This window comes from Haplochromis burtoni, unplaced genomic scaffold (genome assembly GCF_018398535.1).
Source record: "Haplochromis burtoni strain Fernald_Lab_line unplaced genomic scaffold, NCSU_Asbu1 Contig_477, whole genome shotgun sequence".
Classification (NCBI taxonomy): Eukaryota; Metazoa; Chordata; class Actinopteri; order Cichliformes; family Cichlidae; genus Haplochromis; species Haplochromis burtoni.
The window spans coordinates 177,706-198,556 of NW_024582838.1; the positions used below are offsets into that span (position 1 = coordinate 177,706).

The 20,851-nt window shown below is 39.6% G+C and overlaps 1 protein-coding gene across 1 annotated transcript; it reads right to left on the reverse strand.

Moving 5' to 3' along the window:
- Positions 1 to 2,903: 2,903 nt before the first annotated feature.
- mtch2 (mitochondrial carrier homolog 2) lies at positions 2,904 to 20,620 on the reverse strand. Its single transcript, XM_005946243.3, has 13 exons — positions 20,477 to 20,620; positions 19,041 to 19,125; positions 18,797 to 18,903; positions 18,517 to 18,543; positions 13,981 to 14,037; positions 12,681 to 12,738; positions 12,551 to 12,602; positions 12,411 to 12,470; positions 8,614 to 8,707; positions 8,313 to 8,360; positions 8,171 to 8,238; positions 8,021 to 8,096; positions 2,904 to 3,608 (listed from the first exon to the last, which is right to left on the reverse strand). The coding sequence occupies exons 1-13, from the start codon at positions 20,561 to 20,563 to the stop codon at positions 3,522 to 3,524; spliced, it is 906 nt and encodes a 301-aa protein (XP_005946305.2). The 5' UTR covers positions 20,564 to 20,620; the 3' UTR covers positions 2,904 to 3,521.
- Positions 20,621 to 20,851: the final 231 nt, after the last annotated feature.

The following is a 20,851-nucleotide window of genomic DNA, read 5'->3' on the forward strand; positions in this document are numbered from 1 at the left end:
AATGTAAACCTATAGTTCATCATAGGTTCATCATCATCACATTCTTATATAGCGCTTTCCTACTCTCCTGGAGTACTCAAAGCGCTCTATACAACACGCCGCATTTACCCCATACATACAAGCAATATTATCTATACGGTAAGTGCTTTTCTAAATATCATTCATATGCATTCATACTTCGATGGATGCATCGGAGAGCAAGTCGGGATTAGTATCTTGCCCAAGGATATTTGGCATGCAAACTTGGGGACCCAGCGATCGAATCACCAACCATCCAATCAGCATCTGACCTGCTCTACCTCCTGATCTACAGCCACCCTGCAAATACATAACTTCATATATACCCAACCACTAATGGGTTTCATGATGAAGAGATTATCAGTGTTATTCGCCTCACCTCTAAGTAATCATAATGATGTTCGTGATCTGCATGTAAAAGACAATACTATTCCCTAAAAGAATTAAAAACTGCCCAGATGTAAGCTGCCTTGGCAGAGGTTTGCACTCCCAGTACTTATTGTTCCATTTACAGCCATCCTATCTCCTTATTTCTTGTGTGTTGTATGAGAGAAATGCAGACTTCCCTATTACAACAGGGTCACTACTTTCACTGGTCTACCTGGAGGAAAACATGTTTCCTTATAAAGAGAAAAGGGCAGCATGCAGATTGTATGGAGGTTGCATGAGGCTGTTTATTCTGAATGATTCTGAATTACTAACGTACACAATGTGAAAAGTAGATTCATATTTCAGAATACACATGAAATACAAATCTATCTCCTAAATCTGACAGTATTTTTGTGCAAACCTATTTTCTTGCATAGGATGAGAAAATTTCCATGCAAGTAGTGGTAATGTTACTCTATTTTCTAATTCTCAAAAACATACATCCAAGAATTAAGAATTGTGTAAACAGAAGACTTAAGTTCATTTCTGCAACTGTCAACTATTTGTCACCAGAGAAATCCAGAGAACAAATTATATAATTAATAAAGTGGTCGGGTTCTGTAGCTGCAAGAAAAGCCCAAACCATCAACTCTCCCTTATCATATTTGGCAGCTGGTATGGAGTTTGTGCTGACATCCAGTGTTTGACCAAATCTATGATCTGACCTTGGAGTGAACTTCCCAGAATGTCCACTCCTGGGAAGATTGCGGCTTAGTGTTCACACATACCTAAAAATCCTCCCAATCAGCAAAGGGTCAAATCTTCTCTTACAATGGTGGTCACATCAAGTGCATTTGATTAGCAAGACCTTTGATTAACTGCTACTCAGTCTAGTCTAATGCCTATTCAAGGTACTTAAGTTTTTCAGAGAACTTTATGCAGTCCTGTGAAAAGTCTCTTTTGATATGACTATATAGTTTAAATGATGATAAAAATCCTTTATAAAAGCCATCCAAACCTACCTGACCGTATGTGAAAAAAAGTTATACCAACCTGGTATAAAGTGAACCTCAATCTTTATAAGCTTATTGGTATGGCTCTCGACAACAGTCCTATGACTATGTCCACACATGCACAGGGATTCTTCAGAGTTTATTTTGAAAAACCTCAGTTCACATCGAAATGCAAAAACCAAACCCAAACACTGTCAAAAGCAGCTCACAAACATGGTGCAAATTGACCAAAACAAGTAAATGTGCACACTTTTGACATTGTGTGACAAAATCTTAGTTTTCCCTGTCCACGTCTAAACACAGGATAGTGTTTTTGAACATCTTTACCCTGGCAGCTCCTTCTCCATCAATTGAAGCACCTCATTTTTAATCCAAAACTCCGTTTACATGTGGATATAAATGTTTGTATCTACATTTACCAAAATACCTGTGTGCATGTGGACATGGCCACAGTTTCTCACGCAGTCCCTTGAGAAAATTACAGTGGAACCCCGACTTACGAAATTAATTCGTTCCCGAGGGTCTTTCGTAAGTCGAAAGTTTTTGTAAGTCGAAGCACCCATCGCGCGTTTTGACTGAGGCGATGCTGAACGATAGGCTATAGGCTAATTGCTAACTAGAACAACAAAACGTCGTTCAAGTGGAACAGCGAAGCTCAAGTACAGAAGCCAAGGGGTTGTCACATGATTCGGAAGGCATTGTGGGCATTGTAGGCTCAGCCAATCAGAGCCAGCGGATTTCGTTACTCGGGCATTTTGCAACACGGTCAAAAATATTGCCGTTCAGTGCCTTTGTAACTTGACTTTTTCGTGAAACGGGGTATTCGTAAGTCGGGGTTCCACTGAAATTGTATAGAGGAACATTGGTGCTGCATATTAACCTACTGAGACCCAAACTCTTTCATGGCATGCATTTTCAATTTCTATTTTGCTATTTGGGCTGATTGGAACCTGATGAATGTAAAAACAAAGAATTACGTGATTTAAAAATTTTTTTTTTTTTTTACCTGATTTTTGTTTTGGAGAAAAATGAGACTTGCTTTAAATTTGATAGAACAGTTACAGTATAATGTCCTCGTAAGTGGATATCAGGCCCTTATGGAGCAAGATTTTGTATTTTGGTCTAGACAACCCAAAATATGACGTCCACATATATGGACGCCAGGTCCTAGGAGGTCGATTAGAAGTTCCCAAGACGAAGGTAGTCGAGAAGGTCCCAAAAGTCTTAGATCCTGAGGGACTTCCAGACAGACAGTTTTATACTTGGCACCAGCAGATTACAGGCACATCATCAGATATCTCTGTTCAGAAGAGTGCAGCAGCAGGAACATTTAAGATTCTGAACAAACTGACTGTCATTCAACAACCAGAGGAGTCAGTGCCCCCCCCCAACTGCCTCTCAACTGCATGTGCCAATGGCTCTGCACATATAAGTGCCACACTATGTTAAAAATGAAACATCTGTACACTTGTACCACTTCACATAACATACTTCCCAAAAACCTTTTACAGGAAAGACATTTTTTCCTTTTATTTGGGTCAATCAGGAGCTAAAGTACTTTCATTTTTCAGAGTCCTCAGGTGTCGAGTCCACCCAGACCGCTCTACACATGTCTCAGTGTATATACTTCAGAAACACCACCACCACTTGTCCTCACCCCCCCAATTATCTTTACACATGCACTCAGAAGTCACCTTCAGAATAATTACATCAATACAATACCAGATGAAAAGAGATCCCACATGATCATTAACGTGGCAAATCTTAGACATTACCAAATGCATAAAAACAAAAAAGAAAACATGAAGGGAAAAAATTACATAATCATTATGCCAGCTTTAGTTTTTGTAAATGTGGAAGTAGAAAGGCAGTTCATATTTTAAAAACATGTCACTGTCTTACAGCTCTACCCTTTAATATTTTTGTCATTTCATTTAAACAATCTTTCTGCAGTTAACTAAAACTGTTCAGTTCCTAAGCTGGCAAGCTGTTAAGGAAAAAAAAAACTAATTCAGGGCAAACGAATGCATACAAAAAGCTGACTGTCCAATTCCCAAATCAGGCAATATTGGATTTTTGTTTTATTATCACAACTATGTTCATTTCAGCGCTCCTGAAGCTTTAGAAAAATCTCTTCTGGTCGACTGCGTATGTCTTTCCTGCTGGAAGCTTTCGGAAAAATAAACTGTTGCCTCTGCTCATGTTGCCCTGTAATGAAAAGAGGTAGGAAGTGTTAGTAATAGTCAGTTTACACATAGTTTAATTATTTATATAGCACATTTAATTACAACAGGAGCGTTGACCAAAGTGCTGTACAAGAATACAACATACTTAATGCATGACCGAAAGACAGAACTAGAAAAGAACATTTCTGAAGAAATTCTGGGTGATGCTGCTGGGTCAGTTGTCATAAAACAATCCATAGTTTTCAGTCACGTGACTGACTCACTACCCTGGCATCGTGATTGCAAATCAGTCGGTAGTACTTCAGAACAAAGGTGCTATTTTTCTCACCTTTCTTGGAAAGTAGTTGTAGAAGTTAAATGTGCATTAGAAAGTTGACTAATGACAAAAGAAAGTTTGGCCACAAACAAATCTGAAAGCCTTTATTCTTGAAATTACTTGAAGAGTGAAATTATGTGTTTTAAATGTCTAAATTCAAGAATCTCAAATAGAAAAAGAACATTTGCAAAATATCTGTTGTGTGTCTGCGTCTGTGCATCAAATGAGCAGAAAAAAATATTTTTAATCCTTAACTGTTATGTAAGTTTTATTTAAAGACTGCATGTTAGTGGTAAATGGCCTGCATTTGTATAGCGCTTTTCTAGTCCCTAAGGACCCCAAAGCGCTTCACACTACATCCAGTCATCCACCCATTCACACACACATTCACACACTGGTGATGGCAGCTACATGTAGCCACAGCCACCCTGGGGCGCACTGACAGAGGCGAGGCTGCCGGACACTGGCGCCACCGGGCCCTCTGACCACCACCAGTAGGCAACGGGTGAAGTGTCTTGCCCAAGGACACAACGACCGAGACTGTCCAAGCCGGGGCTCGAACCGGCAACCTTCCGATTACAAGGCGAACGCCCAACTCTTGAGCCACAATGGCCTAGTGGGGAGATAAAGTGTTAGGACTCCAATTTAAAATAGTGGATGCATATAGGAGAGGGACAGGGAGGAGTCTGTGCTTTGATAGCATTTGTGAGAGAACCATAAATCCCAGCTCAAGAGGAATTACACTGGATGAAAGAGGGCAACAACAGCTACATTTTGAAGTATATATTATACATGTAGACAAAAGGTTTGGGTGGGAAAAAAAGACATATTTTTCAAACTGTTTTTAGAGCAGGTCACATGATCGAGCAGTGGTGGGAAAATTCCATGAAAAATCTAATTTTTCATCAAACTTAAACTGCTCTTGTGGAAAAAAAACATAAAACATATCAAAATATGGCTTTAGTCAATAAAAGTGCAAATTCTTGTGGCCCGTATAATGTTTGAATGACGTCCATGCAGATCCGCACAGAAAGGCCCCGGTGAGACGCTGCAGCCGAACTCAGGACCTTGTTGCTGTGCGGCAACAGTGGTAACTACTAGAGATGGCACGATACCACTTTTTTATGTCCGATACCGATATCATAAATTTGGATATCTGCCGATACCGATATGAATCCGATATAGTGTTTTTTAATCAACAAAACTGTTTTTTAAATATCTTGCTGCATTTTGTATAAGTTCATACTCAAGTTTAAAACAACAACTACACTAAAGCTATTCTGTTATACCTGTATGCAAAAAAAATATTTCATAGTTCAGCAATACTGATCAATCTAATAAACTTAAACCTACACCATCCTCCCTATTCTGGTATTTTAAAGAGTACTTAGCGTAAATATTAAGCAACCTAACTAATAGGGTTCCAACTCCCAGCAACAACAAAAATAAATAAATAAAAAATAGGGAACCACCCCTCACGCTCCACCTCATGATGCTTAATCGACGTAATCAACCTTAATTTGATGCAGTGTGAAAAAAAATGCACAGAAATCAATTATTTTTCAATTATAAATATTAAATAGATTCAACATCTTTCTTCAACAAAATTGCAGACTGCACAGATGGTACCTTCCCAAAGGAAAAAGTACTATAGCTTACTAGGGTATATTAGACTTAATAGTTCACTATATACAGTAATGGACTTCTATTCATTTACATCAAATTAAAACTTTGGGTGTCAGATAATTATTTATTAAAAGCTAGACATTTTAAATGAGAATAAGAAAGAAAAGTATGTCTTTGTGCCCCCTTTTCCCTGTTCATGCCCTATCGGCCCCCCTGGCTAAACTTTGCTAGATCCGCCCCTGCACAGTTACGTCAGCTGTAGAAAAAGATCCTGGTGTAGAAAGTAATATTAAATAAATTCTAACAACAGCTGATCAAGCTTAAACGTGCTGCTGTTGTTCAGCCGCTGGTTTCCTCTTTCTGGTGCAAAGTGGACCAAAAACAAAGAAGAGAAAAGCCGATCAGCTGATCGTTAAGCAGTTTCATGATTGAAGTAGCAGCAGGAGAGGCAGTCGCTCCATATATCGCTGTTAAGCTTAACGCAGGAATGCTTTACAACTTCAGAGATGGACTTACACACTTGCTTTACTTCTCTCGGGGATAACTTTGTCGGAGATGAAATGCCGGGTTGCTAGCGAAGCTCCACATGCTATCCAGACCACCGACAGGTCCCGCATGCCACAGCCGCTCTATCACGTGATGCATACTGCTCCGACGTGCTAACGTTCTGAGGTGAGTTACGGCGTGTTGCAAGTTTTGTGAGGTGCTTTCGTGATATTTAATGGATCGGATTACATTTTTTATTTTTCTCCGATATCCGATCCAGTCAATTTAGGTCAGTATCGGACCGATACCGATACGTAATATCGGATCGGTCCATCTCTAGTAACTACTGCACCATGGTCCATTCCAGTAAGTGCATTGTTGAATAGGCACACTTCATAACATCAAGAGGATAATAAAAAGTGTGCTATTGAATTCAACTGAACTCAGATATTTATACATATATAAATATGCTCTGGCAGAACCAGGCTCAGGGAGTGGCAGCCATCTGTTGGTTGGGGGTGAGGGGAAGAAGACAGGACAAAAGACACGTTTTGGAAGAGACAGAAATTAGTAATAATTAAATGCAGGTGGTGTATAAACACATAAGTAAAAAAAAGTGTAAAGAAGAAGTAAGAAAGAAAAAGAAAACATCAATTTCACAGTGAATTAGAGGAAGAGTTTTCACTACTGTCAACGATTCATGTGGCAACGGCAAAGCGGCACAATGTGGAGAGACGTTTCTGAACGTGTCACACAAGCTGCCATGCTAACTACCCGATGAGCAGAAACAGCCCGCAGGTAAAGGCAGGTTTGAGCAAACAGCAGTCTTTTTTCACGAGAACTGTGAAAAACTCCCAAAAAGCAACCGAAGCCTCATTTAGAGCTACACATTTCTTGATTAAGAAAAAGAAGGCATTTTCAGACGGGGAGTTTTTCAAAGAAGCAATGATGATAATTGCAAAAACTGTGCTGAAAGAGGAGAAATATGGAACTGATGTAATCTCCATTCTCTCCAATGTCCAACTGGGGGCAACTACAATAGTTAGAAGAGTGTCGGCTATGTCCGGGAACTTGGCCGATCAGCTGGACTGGGATCAGGCAAAGTGCAGGTGGTTTAGCATCCAGTGTAACAAGTCTGTGGACAGCAGCAGCACAGCTGATGGTCTTCATCTGGATGGTATTTGACGATTTCTCCACAAAAGAAGAACTTCTGACACTACTGTCACCAAAGACAACTATGAGGTCTATGAGGAGTTGACATCTATAACGCTGTGAAGGAGTTTTCCACAGAGAAAAAGGTACCGGTGGAAAAGCTGGTATCAGTGACCACCGACAGGGCCCCTGCTATGATCAGCCAACATACAGGATTCATCCCTCACTGAAAAGGTGACACGGAGTTCCTAAACTTTATGCTGGGGTACACCGAGTGGACACTTGACCTTTCATTTTAAAGGACATTACTGGGAAACTGAAAGCTGCAAGGCAAAGGTAAGACTGTTGCTGACATAAGTGCTTTAAATGCATTTAAAGCCCAGAGGGACATTTTTCTCTGTGCATTTACAGAGAAAAAAGGTGCTCCACTTCCTCTCGGTGCTGAAAAGACAATGCTTCTGCATCTGAGACTTTTGACAAAGTTGCAGAAAAGTACTCTTAAGTCATAAACAGGCTTGGACAAGACTTTGAGAACAGGTTTTGGGACCTTGATCAGTTTAAGCCAAGTGTGATGTTCATTTCCAAACCTTTCATGAACGTGGAAACAACGTGCATTGCTCAGTGCGATGTTCAGCTTGGATGCTGGACAGGTGGAAATTGTAACACTGCAAAATGACCTTTACCTCAAAGCCCATCAGGATGAACCAAACTTTCGGTGCCTTGTTGACACAGAAAGTACAGTGGTGTGTGCACAGCAGCTGAGAAGGTTGCCAGCCTGTTTGGTTCAACCCATCTTTGTGAATCGTTACTACTGAGCAAATGTTTGAAAGGAGCTGGATTAGTTATATACTTGCCTCTCTGCTAAGATGCATCCAGCAGTCCACCCAGGTGGGATATACTGACGCATAGGGATCTCTGCCTCCAGCAAGCCTAATGAGAAAGTTATAATATGAGTCTGCTTGAATTTAGCAAGTTTGACAGCAGAACATGACGAGCTAACTTACCCACAGTTATTGACAGCCATTATGTTTGACACCAAAACAAAAGGATAGGTGAGCATGCTGGCAAAGAACTGCAAGAAAGAGGATGAACAGCATGAGACTGAGAGCCACAAACTGCTGCACTGACACTGTCTGTTACACTCACCCCTGTCATCGCCTGAGAGCAGTTCTTGATTTCTCCTGTGTGACTCATCTGTTCAGAAGAAGAGTCACTATTAGTCTGTGTTAGAGCCTCAATTTAAGACTGCTTGACAAAAACCCTCAAGATCTATGTCAGTGCGATACAAAAAAGTAGTTACCTAAACATACAATGAAAAAAATCTAACAAACAAAAGATGGCTGTTGCGTTTTTGTTTTGATTTTTTGCATGCACAAACTTGAATTTCAGGTATTTAGGAAAAAGGTATTTAGATTACAGAAGCCCCTAACTGGAGGACATAGTATACCGAGTCATCAATGGCATATGTATTGATGAGGTGAGCCAGCAGGTTACAAATCCACAGAGAAAGGACATCACCCAGCAGGCGAGGAATCAAACCACTAGGAAAAAGGAAACACAAACAAATAAAGATACACACGCCTTAGATAAAAGAGAAAAAGTAGAGATACTATGATCAAACACTGGGTTGTTTGGAGACTGAAGCCTAACACTGGCTGCAATGATGTCAGCTTAACTCACTGTCATTGGCCTGAAGAAAAACAAGAGATACTCAGACATGGTGCTGCAACAATTCACTGAGTATTTCGAATAATTCGACTACAAAAAGTTCTTTGCTTCGATGCGTCGTTAAGGGACCCCTCTGCAGCGCCACTGTTACCATGGAAACTCGAACACGAGCATTTCAGCCACATTTACAACTAAAAACAGACTCAATACAAACGTATTGATTAGCAGTGTGTGAATAAAATGCCTGACACACACTGATACCACAACAGCAGCAGTGATGATGACGACGCTGGCACAGTCTGACATAGAGCTGGAGTCTGTTTTACACACTGCGAGGAGCAAAGAGCTCAGCTGAAGAGAACGGGTTTCACATATTCAAAAAAGCAGCGTTGTTTGTGTAATCTGAGTCCTGATCAGCAAACTCTGACGTGATAAAAACAAAGAATATGTGTAGCTGCTTCATTCAGCGCCGTTTGTTTCACACAGCGAAAAATCGACTGTAGCCTCCAGAAGTTGCACAAAAACACGCAGATGAACTGTTAGCTTAGTTTCAGTTGTACAACTTTCTGAATGTTGACACCAACCTTCCTATTTTAAATGAAAGCGAGTACAGGTGGCATTATCTAAAATTAAAGCGTCTTTCACAAGCCAGTAAACTCAGAGCCACTGACCTGAAGGTTGTTAGGTCGTACACCCAATTATCGTTAATATTAATTAATCATAAAATCTTGTTTTCAGCAGCACAATAACTTTACGTCAAAGCACAAGGCAAACTTCAGAATGCTAATGTTTGCTTCACCACATCATCCTTTAAAGGAGCCACTGAAACCGATTACAGATGAAACAAAAACACTGCAGTTTCTAAAATGAAAACCAACGAGAAATTCACTGTGAAACCTGTGCTTGATCATTTACTATCGCTCGTTGATAAGACAAAAATATTTCTTAGCTGATTAATCGATAGAATAGTCGATAGATTCATGTAATACAAATCAATACTGAGCTGAATAGTCCTGTGAAACTTTATCCAGTGCTGCCTTTGACTCCTTCAGCTGCTACACAACCTCACACAGCACCGCTGCAAACAGGATGTCACACAACTCTCCCACTTACTGAACAGATGAAGTAGTTAATGTCCAGAACACTTTAGGAAGGATTTAAGCAGCCAGCAAGGATCAAATCTGAATAACAGGAAATATTTCATACTGTATCAAATATGAGATCCAGTATTTTCCAGGGGATCTGTTTTGATTCAATTGGATTTCAAGTTCTAGCACTGTGACAACTGATGATCTGCTAATAAGTAACTGCAACAATATCAAGAATGAATGAGCATTTCAGTGCATATGTTGGGAGCCCTGACTTCAGGAAATGAGGCTCAAGGTGCATCACTGCAACAATTGTTGGAAGATGCACTTACATACAAGTAATTTATGTATATTTATGAGAACAATATTTTTTCAGATTAAAAAAATATTATATAACAAAAAAAGGCTAGAGAATAAACCACTATATAAATGTATGGTTAAAGTCTGAAGGCCAATTGTCTGATCATAATGTATAATAAACGGCGATCTTTCATGTCAAGACGTTAATATGCAAACAGTTTTGTTTATTTATTATGATCAATGAAGAAAGAGAGAATTGCCCGTGAACCAAGTTCTCCTGAGACTTGGTGCAAGTTTCACTGCAGTGCCGAACACCAGCTAGAAGGCAAGCAAAGGTCTGATGGAGCACCTGATGGATCTTTGTTGTTTTTCATCCATGACCTCGCTCCGTACTCCTTCACGTGATTCTTGCGTAGGTGGTAGAAGAGTTTTCTGGTCCATGTCAGACGGACCAGAAAACCGTACTATGCAAATTATTTGATAGCCAAACCCTGTCCATGCTACAGAGGGAGCCCCTCGTCTAGGAATAAGGTCCTCAGTTTGTTTTGACTGGTCTGTTTGAGCCGCCTGCTTCTGCCTCAGTTTTACTGGCCATGGTTGTTCTCTGTGCCTGCATCCACACGGGGACTATAGCACCATTTATAATTACCTCAAAGAAAAAGCAGGAATTTGTTTGATGCACATTCTAAAACTTGATGTTTGAGGATAATGTATATTTTCATTATTTCACATTTATTTTTATTGTGAAAAGGTTTATGTGGAAAATAAACACGGCGGAACCACACCCTGGGTGTGTTGCTAACAGCAACGCTGTCGCAGTGTCGTTATTTTCAATATGAGAGAAAGAGAGAACTTTTAAGAAATAAATACAGCTGACCATCAAAACGATGCAAAAAATATGGCTGTAAACAGTTTCGAGGTTGTCCAGGCAGGCAGCGACAGACACAGAGGCAACAGCTGAAGCTACAGGATACTGATTAACAAAGCTGTCAAGGACGACACAAGCTCTCAGCATGTCTGTGACAGACCGGACAGGATGTATCTGAAAGGAATAACTCAACATGTGGCCAAACCAGCTTCCCCAAACATTGCTGACGTCTCTCTGACAGCAAATTTCTAAATCAGTTTTCCACTCAAACCTTCACACTGTTATTATTAATAGTATTATTGTGCAGCGTCAGATCTACTCAACACATTCCAACTACCAAACAATAATAAGAATTCAAAAATAGGGATTCACATCTGAAATATGTCATTTTCAGTCTGCACTTGCCCGGCATAAGAGTGCATACCTACTGGAAATCTCACCTTCTACAGCAATGTCGTCTATTTTTGTTTAATTTTATTTTATTCAGGACATGAAAACTGAACCTGTTTGGTTCTAGTTATTGAAAGTAAGCTTGGCGTGGTCTGCTCCTTCAACTCAACCAGGTTCACACGTCTACAAGTCCCTAAAAACTGTCGACATCTACACTACAGAATGTTGACAGTAGTGTGGGCGAGTTATTACTGGATTTACTAAGAGGAGGGAAAATCGGTATTAACTGTCATCTAAGCAATCCATGCATGTGCCAGGTGCCTTAATGTGGAAAAAGCTCTTTTCACTGCATTTTCAGACAACCTAAAATACTCCAGACTAGAGCTTTAAAAAGCAACAAATATGAAAGTCAATTTGTGTTATTGGGGAATTCTGTGTTTACAGAGGTCCGAAAAGAACTGTGACTAAAACCTGAAAAACTAGAATATATATAACTTTTCAGTTTGTCATGCATACACTACTCAAATGTGTAAAAGAAATGAAAATCATCATCTACAGGACAAAGAGCAATGTCCAGCATAATGTTATTCACATAGCACTTCCCCTGGCATCCCGAATCATGGCTGAGAGAGACAGAGGTGTATATGGAGATACAATCCTGTCACAAACATTTTACTACCAAAAATAACAATTTATTGCCAGCAAGACAAGATTTAGATTTTTCTGTCATTGTTATAAAAAAAAAGGAGATAATAATATTACTAAATTACTAATAAAAGAGTTTCGGCAACTCCCTCTTTGACGACACACTGAAGGAAGCTTCTTTAGTTTCTACGTCTGCAACAATCTTTTTCTCTTATTGCCCAAGTCATCCACTTAACGTCCAACACAAGTGTCTGTTGTCCTAAAGACAAATAGTGTCACACTTACGCAAAGAAGCCCAGAACGCCTTCTTCTCTGTAGACTGTGATGATGGAATCAAACACCCCACTGAGAACACAATTTTGTAAACGCTTAATAAATCTCATGGCTCTTCTCATTTAGTGTCACAACTAAAATACTGAAATTACCTATATTTGGTTTCTCTTCCAATGAACTGCACCATACATCGCAAAGTGATCACTGAAAAACAAGTCAAGAGAAACATTTCAGACTTCCTAAAGGTATGCAGGCATTATACTGTGCTGAATCACGCTGTACCATGGAAGGGATGTGTGACGATGGTGGCACAGGAGCGGGCAACCATCTCCCTGGTTGTCTGTTGAAAACACACAACAAGTCACTAAAGTTCAAGTTTTGATGAATTGTACTATTAATGCATCAACAGCACTATAACAATAGTACTGTAAGTGCAGCTTGTTATTATCATGACTAACAGTTTCCATGTAATATCATCTGTACTCAACTGTATTATGTGAAACCTATATTTTCAGTTTAGTCTAAAGCCTTTGTTTTCAAATACAATACGATTTAGCTTCAAAGTACACTTGCAGTGATACTTTGTTGTTGTGGCCGCAGCTAGAAAAGGAAAGCAGAAATCATTTTCTAAAGATATTTCCTGATGTAAATAATCGACACATCATTTGGTTTGAAACAAATATGGTAACAACCAATCAGCAGTGAGCTCAGGCTAATACTTGACCTTGATCACGCGACTTGCAACACGTGTTTTCACATTTGTACAATGTTGTGTCACCAAAGCATATTTGTTGGAATTGATTGTGATGCATTGGGTAATCTTCAGAACTTCATTCTGCTCAGTGGCGAGTATGAAAGCGTTAGCAAGCCAACTCTGGTTAACATCAGACTAGCAGCATTTAGTGTGTGCAACTTCAAGTGTTTTACGTTGAAGTTGTGTCCATTCTGTGTATAATCAACATTGTTATTGCCTGAGTTGTATTTGAGCTGTAAATAAAATGCTGTATTTTTCAAAACAAGCCTCCACTGAAGAATGGAGATGCCACAGTTCCAGTTGTTGCTGAGGCAACACACGAGGTTGATGAGATTTTGTCAACATCTTTGAAACCGGAGCTTTGTTCCCACATCCATCACTACAGACATTTTCCACTGTGGTTAGGCTGACAAAGCACAGGCAGGGCCACAACGATCAGTCTGCATCAGACAATCATTAAACACACTTGACTAAGACAAACTGTATGTGCAAGCCTTTATGTGCACACTGTAACTGCAGCTGCTGTGTCTGTTTTTCACTATTGATAATTACACCTTGGGCTTCTGCTGCTCCCAGTTCTTCTGCTTTTAGCCAAATGAAGTATTCTTTACGCTTATTAATTAAATATAACCAGTCTTACATTATACTGTGTTGACTAACTGTGTGCTCAGTTTCTTAAAGTATTACTAAAATACTTACTTTATCTCTTTTTACTTAATAACAGTATTTTCTTGCCCTTGTTAGGTAAAGTGCTTAGACCAGACTTGACTGGATTCAAGTGTGGCTGTGTAGTGTTGTGATTTATCTTTGGGATTGCATAGGTCTTACCTCGTTAACAACCTGCTGTAGAGAGCTCTCTTTATCCTTCTGCTGCCCTCCCAGTATCTGGAAATCAGAGAAACCTCAGCGTCACCATCCTGAAAATTATTTTGCCACTTTATACCCTTATTAAGAAATCGTGTACAGATGGCCTGAGGAGAGCGATGAGGAGCAACACACAATTCATTTGTTAAGTGGGGTCAGTGTGGGCCAAGGTCAGCATGTTAAAAGTAGCGCTGCATCTGGAGATTATTTTAGTAATAATGTATTTAACCGATTACTCCAAAAATGAAAAACCAAAACACAGGTCTTTGAAAAATGAACCGTGCATCGGTTTCCATTACAAAATCTGCCAAAACAAACCCTGAACCCAGTCATTGAATTTATGTCATAATAAAAATTAACGTTTTTGAAGAAAACGCTTTCCTAAGTGCAAAAATTGAAAAAATAAATCTCAAGTACAGTAATCGTAAAATAAGGTGTGCATGTAAGTTAAACAGAGGTAATAAAGAATATTCCCTTTACTCCCTTTAATAGACCCTTTACTGTGTTACTAGGGCGGGGGTCTCTTAAACTCGTAGCATGCAAAAGAGTTGTAACAGCATTGCATCTCCTGGTCGAGGTTTGGTGTTTGCTCATGCGTATGTGCTTTGTGTCTTTGCCTGTTTAAGTGCAAATGAGTCAGTTATGCACCTGCAAGCCTTTAAAGGAGTGCAGGGTGGCTGCAATAATGAAAAGCAAGCCTATTCTGAAGCTTGCCTTGGCTTTGATGCAACAGTCTGTGGTTCCTAAAGTGCAGTTTTATTATTATTAATAATAATAATTAAGGTTCCAGCCTAACAGGTTAGAGTTTTACTGGCCCAGGTACATTTTTATATTGGTATGCTGAAAATACCAATGTTTACATTTTTGAATATTAACACAATTTTATTAATATCATATAATGTTATTTCACTTTGTATCTGAAAAATGTTACACAAGCCTTACAAATAAATACAGTGCACCCCACACCCCCCTTTAGATTCACCTCTGCTTCTCGTAGGCGTCACTGGCTGGCAGTTACATTCTTTCTTTAGCGAGTAACGACTCGTCGCAGTGTGTATGTGTGTGTGGGCAGACGTATGTTAAACTATGACAGCTTCACTGTCACTTCTGCTGGTGTTATCAGTCTGTTTAAAAGCTGGGGTCTGCATGGGCTTAATGTTGCTATGCTTTATATTCCTGAATACGATTCTATGGCAGGTCTATTTGTCGTCAGAGATGTGGGTGGACTGCTCACGTTTACATGGTGATGAATACGAACGGGTCACAAACAAAGTATCAGGACAAAGAATTTTCAACAAGGATATTTTTGAAATAATCGAGTTACTTGAGTTATTCAGTTCATTGCAGCATTTGTTGAAGGCAGCACACATCAACGCAGCGACTTTGCTCTGCCTCAAACGTTTTATTGTAAATTTGTTTTGCTTGTTTTTCTGACAGAATTTTATTTTGAACATGCAAATATAACTGAAATAACAAAGAGAAAAAAAAAAGAACTTAAAAACATCAAGTTTCCATATATATTTCTGTCTGCAGAACGTGTGTGTTTGAAAAGGAGTAGGATGAAGTTTATACTTTTCCTGTTCCTACCCCCTTTTTCAAATGTAATTATTTACACATCAATACTCTGAATTCAACCTTGACTTGACCTCAGCAGCGATGGCGTGCTGTGAGACACCCTGCTTATGCAGTTCAGCAACCTGATCTCGTTCAACAGAGGAAAACATTTTTGCCATCAGAACATTATGACAGTGTGACTGCCTGACAGCGATCCATATTTTTGCTTAGATTTGGCCTTTTAAAGGCATGTGGACCTAAACTTTTGATCAGCTGTAAAACAGCTTGTTTCAGTTTCAGTGCTGTTGTCAATAAATTGCATGCTCAAAATGTTGTTTTGTCTTACTCCCATTTCCTCTTGTTGCATGTTGAAGCTCTACTTGAAACCTTTTTAAGACCCAACCATGAAAAATATTGTAGGCGCCATCAAGTGGTCAGACTTTTGATTGGGAAAGCATAAAAAAAAAAAACAAGAAACATTTAGTGATTTATGGATTTTTCTTGCTATATAATTCCATATATCTTGCTTCATAGATTTGATGTCTTCAGTATGTATCTACAACGTAGAGAGTAGTGAAAAGAAAGAGAAACCATTAAATGAGGAGGTGTGTCCAAACCTTTCACTGGTACTGTATATGCATGCCTATGTGCCTGTTCAGAGGTTCTTGGAAAGGACATGTGAGGACTTATCTACATAGTTCAGTTGCTGCATTCCAACCTAACCCCAGCTGTGCATCATTGGGGACATAAATGAATATACACATCCCATAGACTCCTAGTATATGGGATGTGCATATCCATAGTGCATTTCTGCTTCTTCAAAATACCAACTGGATTCATTTGTTTCCTTCTGGCCCCCACTGATCAATCCCATCACTTAGTGGAGGGGGTCGGCTGTAGTCTCGTCTCCCATGCTGCCTTGTAGGACATAGAAGCCTACACACCCACTGCCCTGTTTTACATCCACAACTGTACAGAACAACGATGGACAAAGGAGGCAGATGCTATCAGAAGAGACTATGGATGACCAGGGATGTCAGTTTATGAGAGACCCCAACACTGCCCTTACGTTTAGAAGAGAAGGAATTACATTAAATATAGACAGATAGATAATTATACATTATGTATTCTCTTCCTACATAAGTGCTTTCTAACATTCAAACTCCATTGGATGCATCAGAGAGCAACTTGAGGTTAGTATCTTGCCCACTGACATTTGGCATGCAGACTGGAGCACACAGGGATCGAACCACCAACCTTCAAATTAGTAGGTGACCTGCTCTACCACCTGAGCTACCTGAGCTACAGCCACCCCTGTGCCAAATCCAACCTAAAGAAAGATATCGAGAAAGATATCAGAGGCAAAAGCAGAATATCGGAGGAAGACTGAGGGACATTTCAGAGAGAAAGTCCCAACAGCATCAAGATCTAAAAGTGAGCAGTGCCAACTCTGGGCGTTCTGGCTATCAGTGGTTAGGTGCTATTTCAGGGTGGTTATGTTGCATCCTTGGACAGTCAAACACTGCCATGAGCTGGCACTGAGTCAATCACTTCTCATAGAACTGCAGGCACCTGGTCTACGATGGCATTCAGGTTGTACATGCAACATCAAGGCTTTTGATCTTTTATTGCATAACTTATGTTAACTTCCCTACATATTATGTATCATCCCCATGTGAATGTGACTTTCTGCATTCACATTTGTTCCATGTCATGTTCAACTTACGTTAACCATACTTAATAGTCACAAATATTTGTATGTATATGACAAACTTTTGATCAAGTGACTACTAATATGGAATTAAGACTGAAAAAGATGCCGAAGCCTGGCAGAAACGACCAGTTAAATGTAATGCTTCCAGCTTCCAGTCTGCTCTTTACCTGCCCTTCGTACAGACAGCAAACCTTTAAAAAATAAAAGTTTCAACAAACTGGTTAAATGATACATGTTGCTGAAGGCTGATGGCAGCTGTCCTATTTTTACATGGAAACGAAAGTTGCAGTAAACAGAGGTGAACCATGGGGTGTAGCACGGTATATTAACGTCCCGGGGCTAGCGATATCTCCGGTGGGGGACCAAAGTCTATCTCAGCCCCGCCCGTCATGCTATATGACGGGCGGACGGGCGATTTTGCGAGCCCGGTTTAATAGTGCATTCATTAAATTACATTCATATTTAAAAAATAAAAGCTTTTTTCACAAGCCAATAAAAATGTGTATCGGCCAGTAAACTCTGAACCACCGACCTGCTGGTTGTTAGGTTGGACACTTAGTTATTATTAATATTAATTAATGTCTGCAGCATCATAAGGCCTGTTTTCAGCAATATAAAAACTTCTTATTAATGTCAGTTAGCCTTCAGAATGACAGTTATGGTAAATATTTTACGCGTTAGTTTAGATTGCGTATATATCTTATTTTATTTGACTTTCACTGTACTTTATTATTATTTATATCGATTATTTATATATTTTTGCATTTGTGAAAACGCATTATTTAAAAAAACAACAACAACAAAACCATATGACATGTAAATACAATCAAAGGGTTTAGTTTTTGTTTAGTGGTGTCTTTTTGACAGATTGCTCATTAATAAGGCAAAAGGATTTCTTATCTGATTACTCGATTAATCAATGGAATAATCGATCGATTATTCAATTACTAAAATAAATTTACTTTATTTTACAAATTTTTCTACCACATTTATTTTCAAAAATAACCTGAAAACAGTATTAGATGCTCTGCTATAAGTGGTGCAGGCAATACAGTGCACATTGTCTGTTAAAGTTCTCAGAAGTGAAAGAACAACAGATTTTAACATAGAAATGCAGGAAGTGCTGCTGCACAGGAAAAGGATGAAGGGGCCAAACTGCTGCATTTTATGGGGAGTCAGTGAACATTTTGAACTTACTGTGACTACAAACAGGATCAGAAACAAAAACTTACCTGTGGGGTGCCTTGTTCTTGACATTTCTGGAAGAGGATAGAGGTTATCAAGCTGCCAGAATGAACAGTTTCAGTTACACTTACAACACAGATGGCAAGAAACTGAGTTCAAAGTCAGTGCCATTGTCAGTCCCAGCACATAGCTCATTTATGAAGGCCATTAGTATGCATCACAAATGATTGAAATAAATGACCACCTAAAAACATTCAAAGAAAAGACTGGACAGAAACTGGCTGTTTGATCACATCTTTCTGTGGCAAACCCATCTATTCAGCTTACCTGTACAACTTTGCTGTGTACGAGTGTGCCAATGGTGCCTGCACAAAGCCTCGGACCAAGTCCTTTGAAAAGACCAGCTCTCCCATCAATCTTAATGATGTGTTTTGCTGAAACATTTAGTCCAGAGCAGGACACAGTGTAAATAGTGGTAAAACTACAAAGTTAAATATCCACATACAATCGTTCAAAGCACAGTGATACTATTACCAACTCCATTTATAAAAATATCAAGAATCAAACTTGCCATAAGCAAACAGTCCAGGTAGCTGGTAGACTTGTCTTCCAAATAAATTCCTACCCAGGGTGGGAGGGAGTGGCTCATGTCCTACCTGATAACACACACAACACCAAAAACAATGAGAGGGTACCATAGGAGGGGGCAAGCATTGACTTTATGTATCCTAGAGAAATACAGCAAAACACCAAAAACACCTGGAAACACTAAAAGCAAGTCGAGTTGCCCGAGGTTCACAGAATTTACAGAAAAATGTTAAATTTTTGTGATTTATATCGTTGTCAGAACGGTAAATATCTTAGACCGTGATATGAGATTATGGTCATAGCGCACAGCCCTGAGCTTGATATCTGCTCTGGTGCCTTTTGCCAATACATACAGACTTGGATTATTTGCACAGAGCCAGGAAGGACTGGTGCTGTGGAGAGACCATGGAGACAGACAGACAGACAAATCTTTATTTTTTTACTGATGATGCTGACTTTTGATTCACTTATTTGGTTATTTTTCTTTTACAAAACTATGTTTCCTGAGATCACATAAGTTTGACAGGGCACCAGTGTGTGCGCTGTGCTGCATTCATATATTTAACACACAGTTGATGATTAGCCGACTGCCACAAATATGGACACGGTATACACAAGGCAGACAACTGTTAGCATCTAGTAAAACTGTCGCTCCGTATGACTCATTCTGTCATTAAGATCAACATGCAGCTATTTCTGGTTTTAAGCAAACGTCCCCGGAGCTCTGCTGGTGTGCTCCTTATTTTCATGTTTTTCAGGAGCTAAAGGCGTCGAGCTAGCAGTATTCGTAACTGAGAAGCAAACAGCATACGTTTCTCCCAGTGACAAACTTGTGAATATACACGCTGTGTTGAAGACATCAGTGTAAAACACTACAGAAAGCGGCGTTGGAGCTAATCAGCTGGCAGCTAACTGGCGGTGATCTCTAGCAGTTCAACAACTTAACGCCGCTGGCTTTCTTGGAAAAGAAGCCATGTATGAACTGTGTACAATTATGTCTGTAGAACACAGATTGTTTTTATTCAGTCTGCGCACAGAATATAAATGAAGCAGGGTAACATTGCAGTTAATTATTAACTTTCGATTAACACACGGATTCCGCCTATTGCACAGCAACGAGGAAGCAGAAGGTCACAGGGACAACAGACGGGACAACAATGTGGATGATCCTATTACTGGGACAGTTCCTGCTATATTCTCAAATAAATAGTTATCAAGACTTATTAAATGTCTCTGTGTGTGCTACAAACCTACTAATCTACTGGTAAACGAGGCAATACACTGTGAAAATGAATGACAATTTCCTCGTCTAGTAAGATACTAGCGAGAGTTACAGTATTTACAAAGATAAGTACAGAGTGTCTGAATCAGGCCCGGGAAGGAAACGTAACAGAAACTGTCCAAACTCTCCCGTCTTACCTGGATCAGGACTTTAATGTACATCAAAGGATGGGAGAGCACAGTAAGCCCTGATCCCAATAACACTTGACCACAAACATCCGCCATTTTTGGAGAGTCGATAGAGACCGGAAGTTCTCCTATTTCGTTTTGCTTCTGAGAGCAGATAACGTCCGTGGAAAAAAACACTGCCATCTAATGTTTATAAGAGATATGACAACGATGTCCTTCGTTCTGAGACCATGTTCAAGTCTGAGGCAGCCCAGTGTTGCAGGCCAGGTACGTTGCGTCTGCTAGGAAAGGTTAGTGAGAGTTAATACTTGTACAGCTGCAGTTATTGTGTATATATATATATTTATTTATATTTCTTCATACATTCTTATATAGTTCTATATT

Bases quoted from the DNA above. Each gene is read 5' to 3' on its own strand.
- mtch2 (XM_005946243.3), bottom strand. From the start codon at position 20,563: ATGGCGGATGTTTGTGGTCAAGTGTTATTGGGATCAGGGCTTACTGTG. The intron at 18,544-18,796 runs GTAAGCTGAATA...ATCCTCTTCCAG, and splicing joins TACACAGCAAAGTTGTACAG to AAATGTCAAGAACAAGGCAC. The intron at 12,603-12,680 runs GTACAGCGTGAT...CTTGTTTTTCAG, and splicing joins CGTCACACATCCCTTCCATG to TGATCACTTTGCGATGTATG.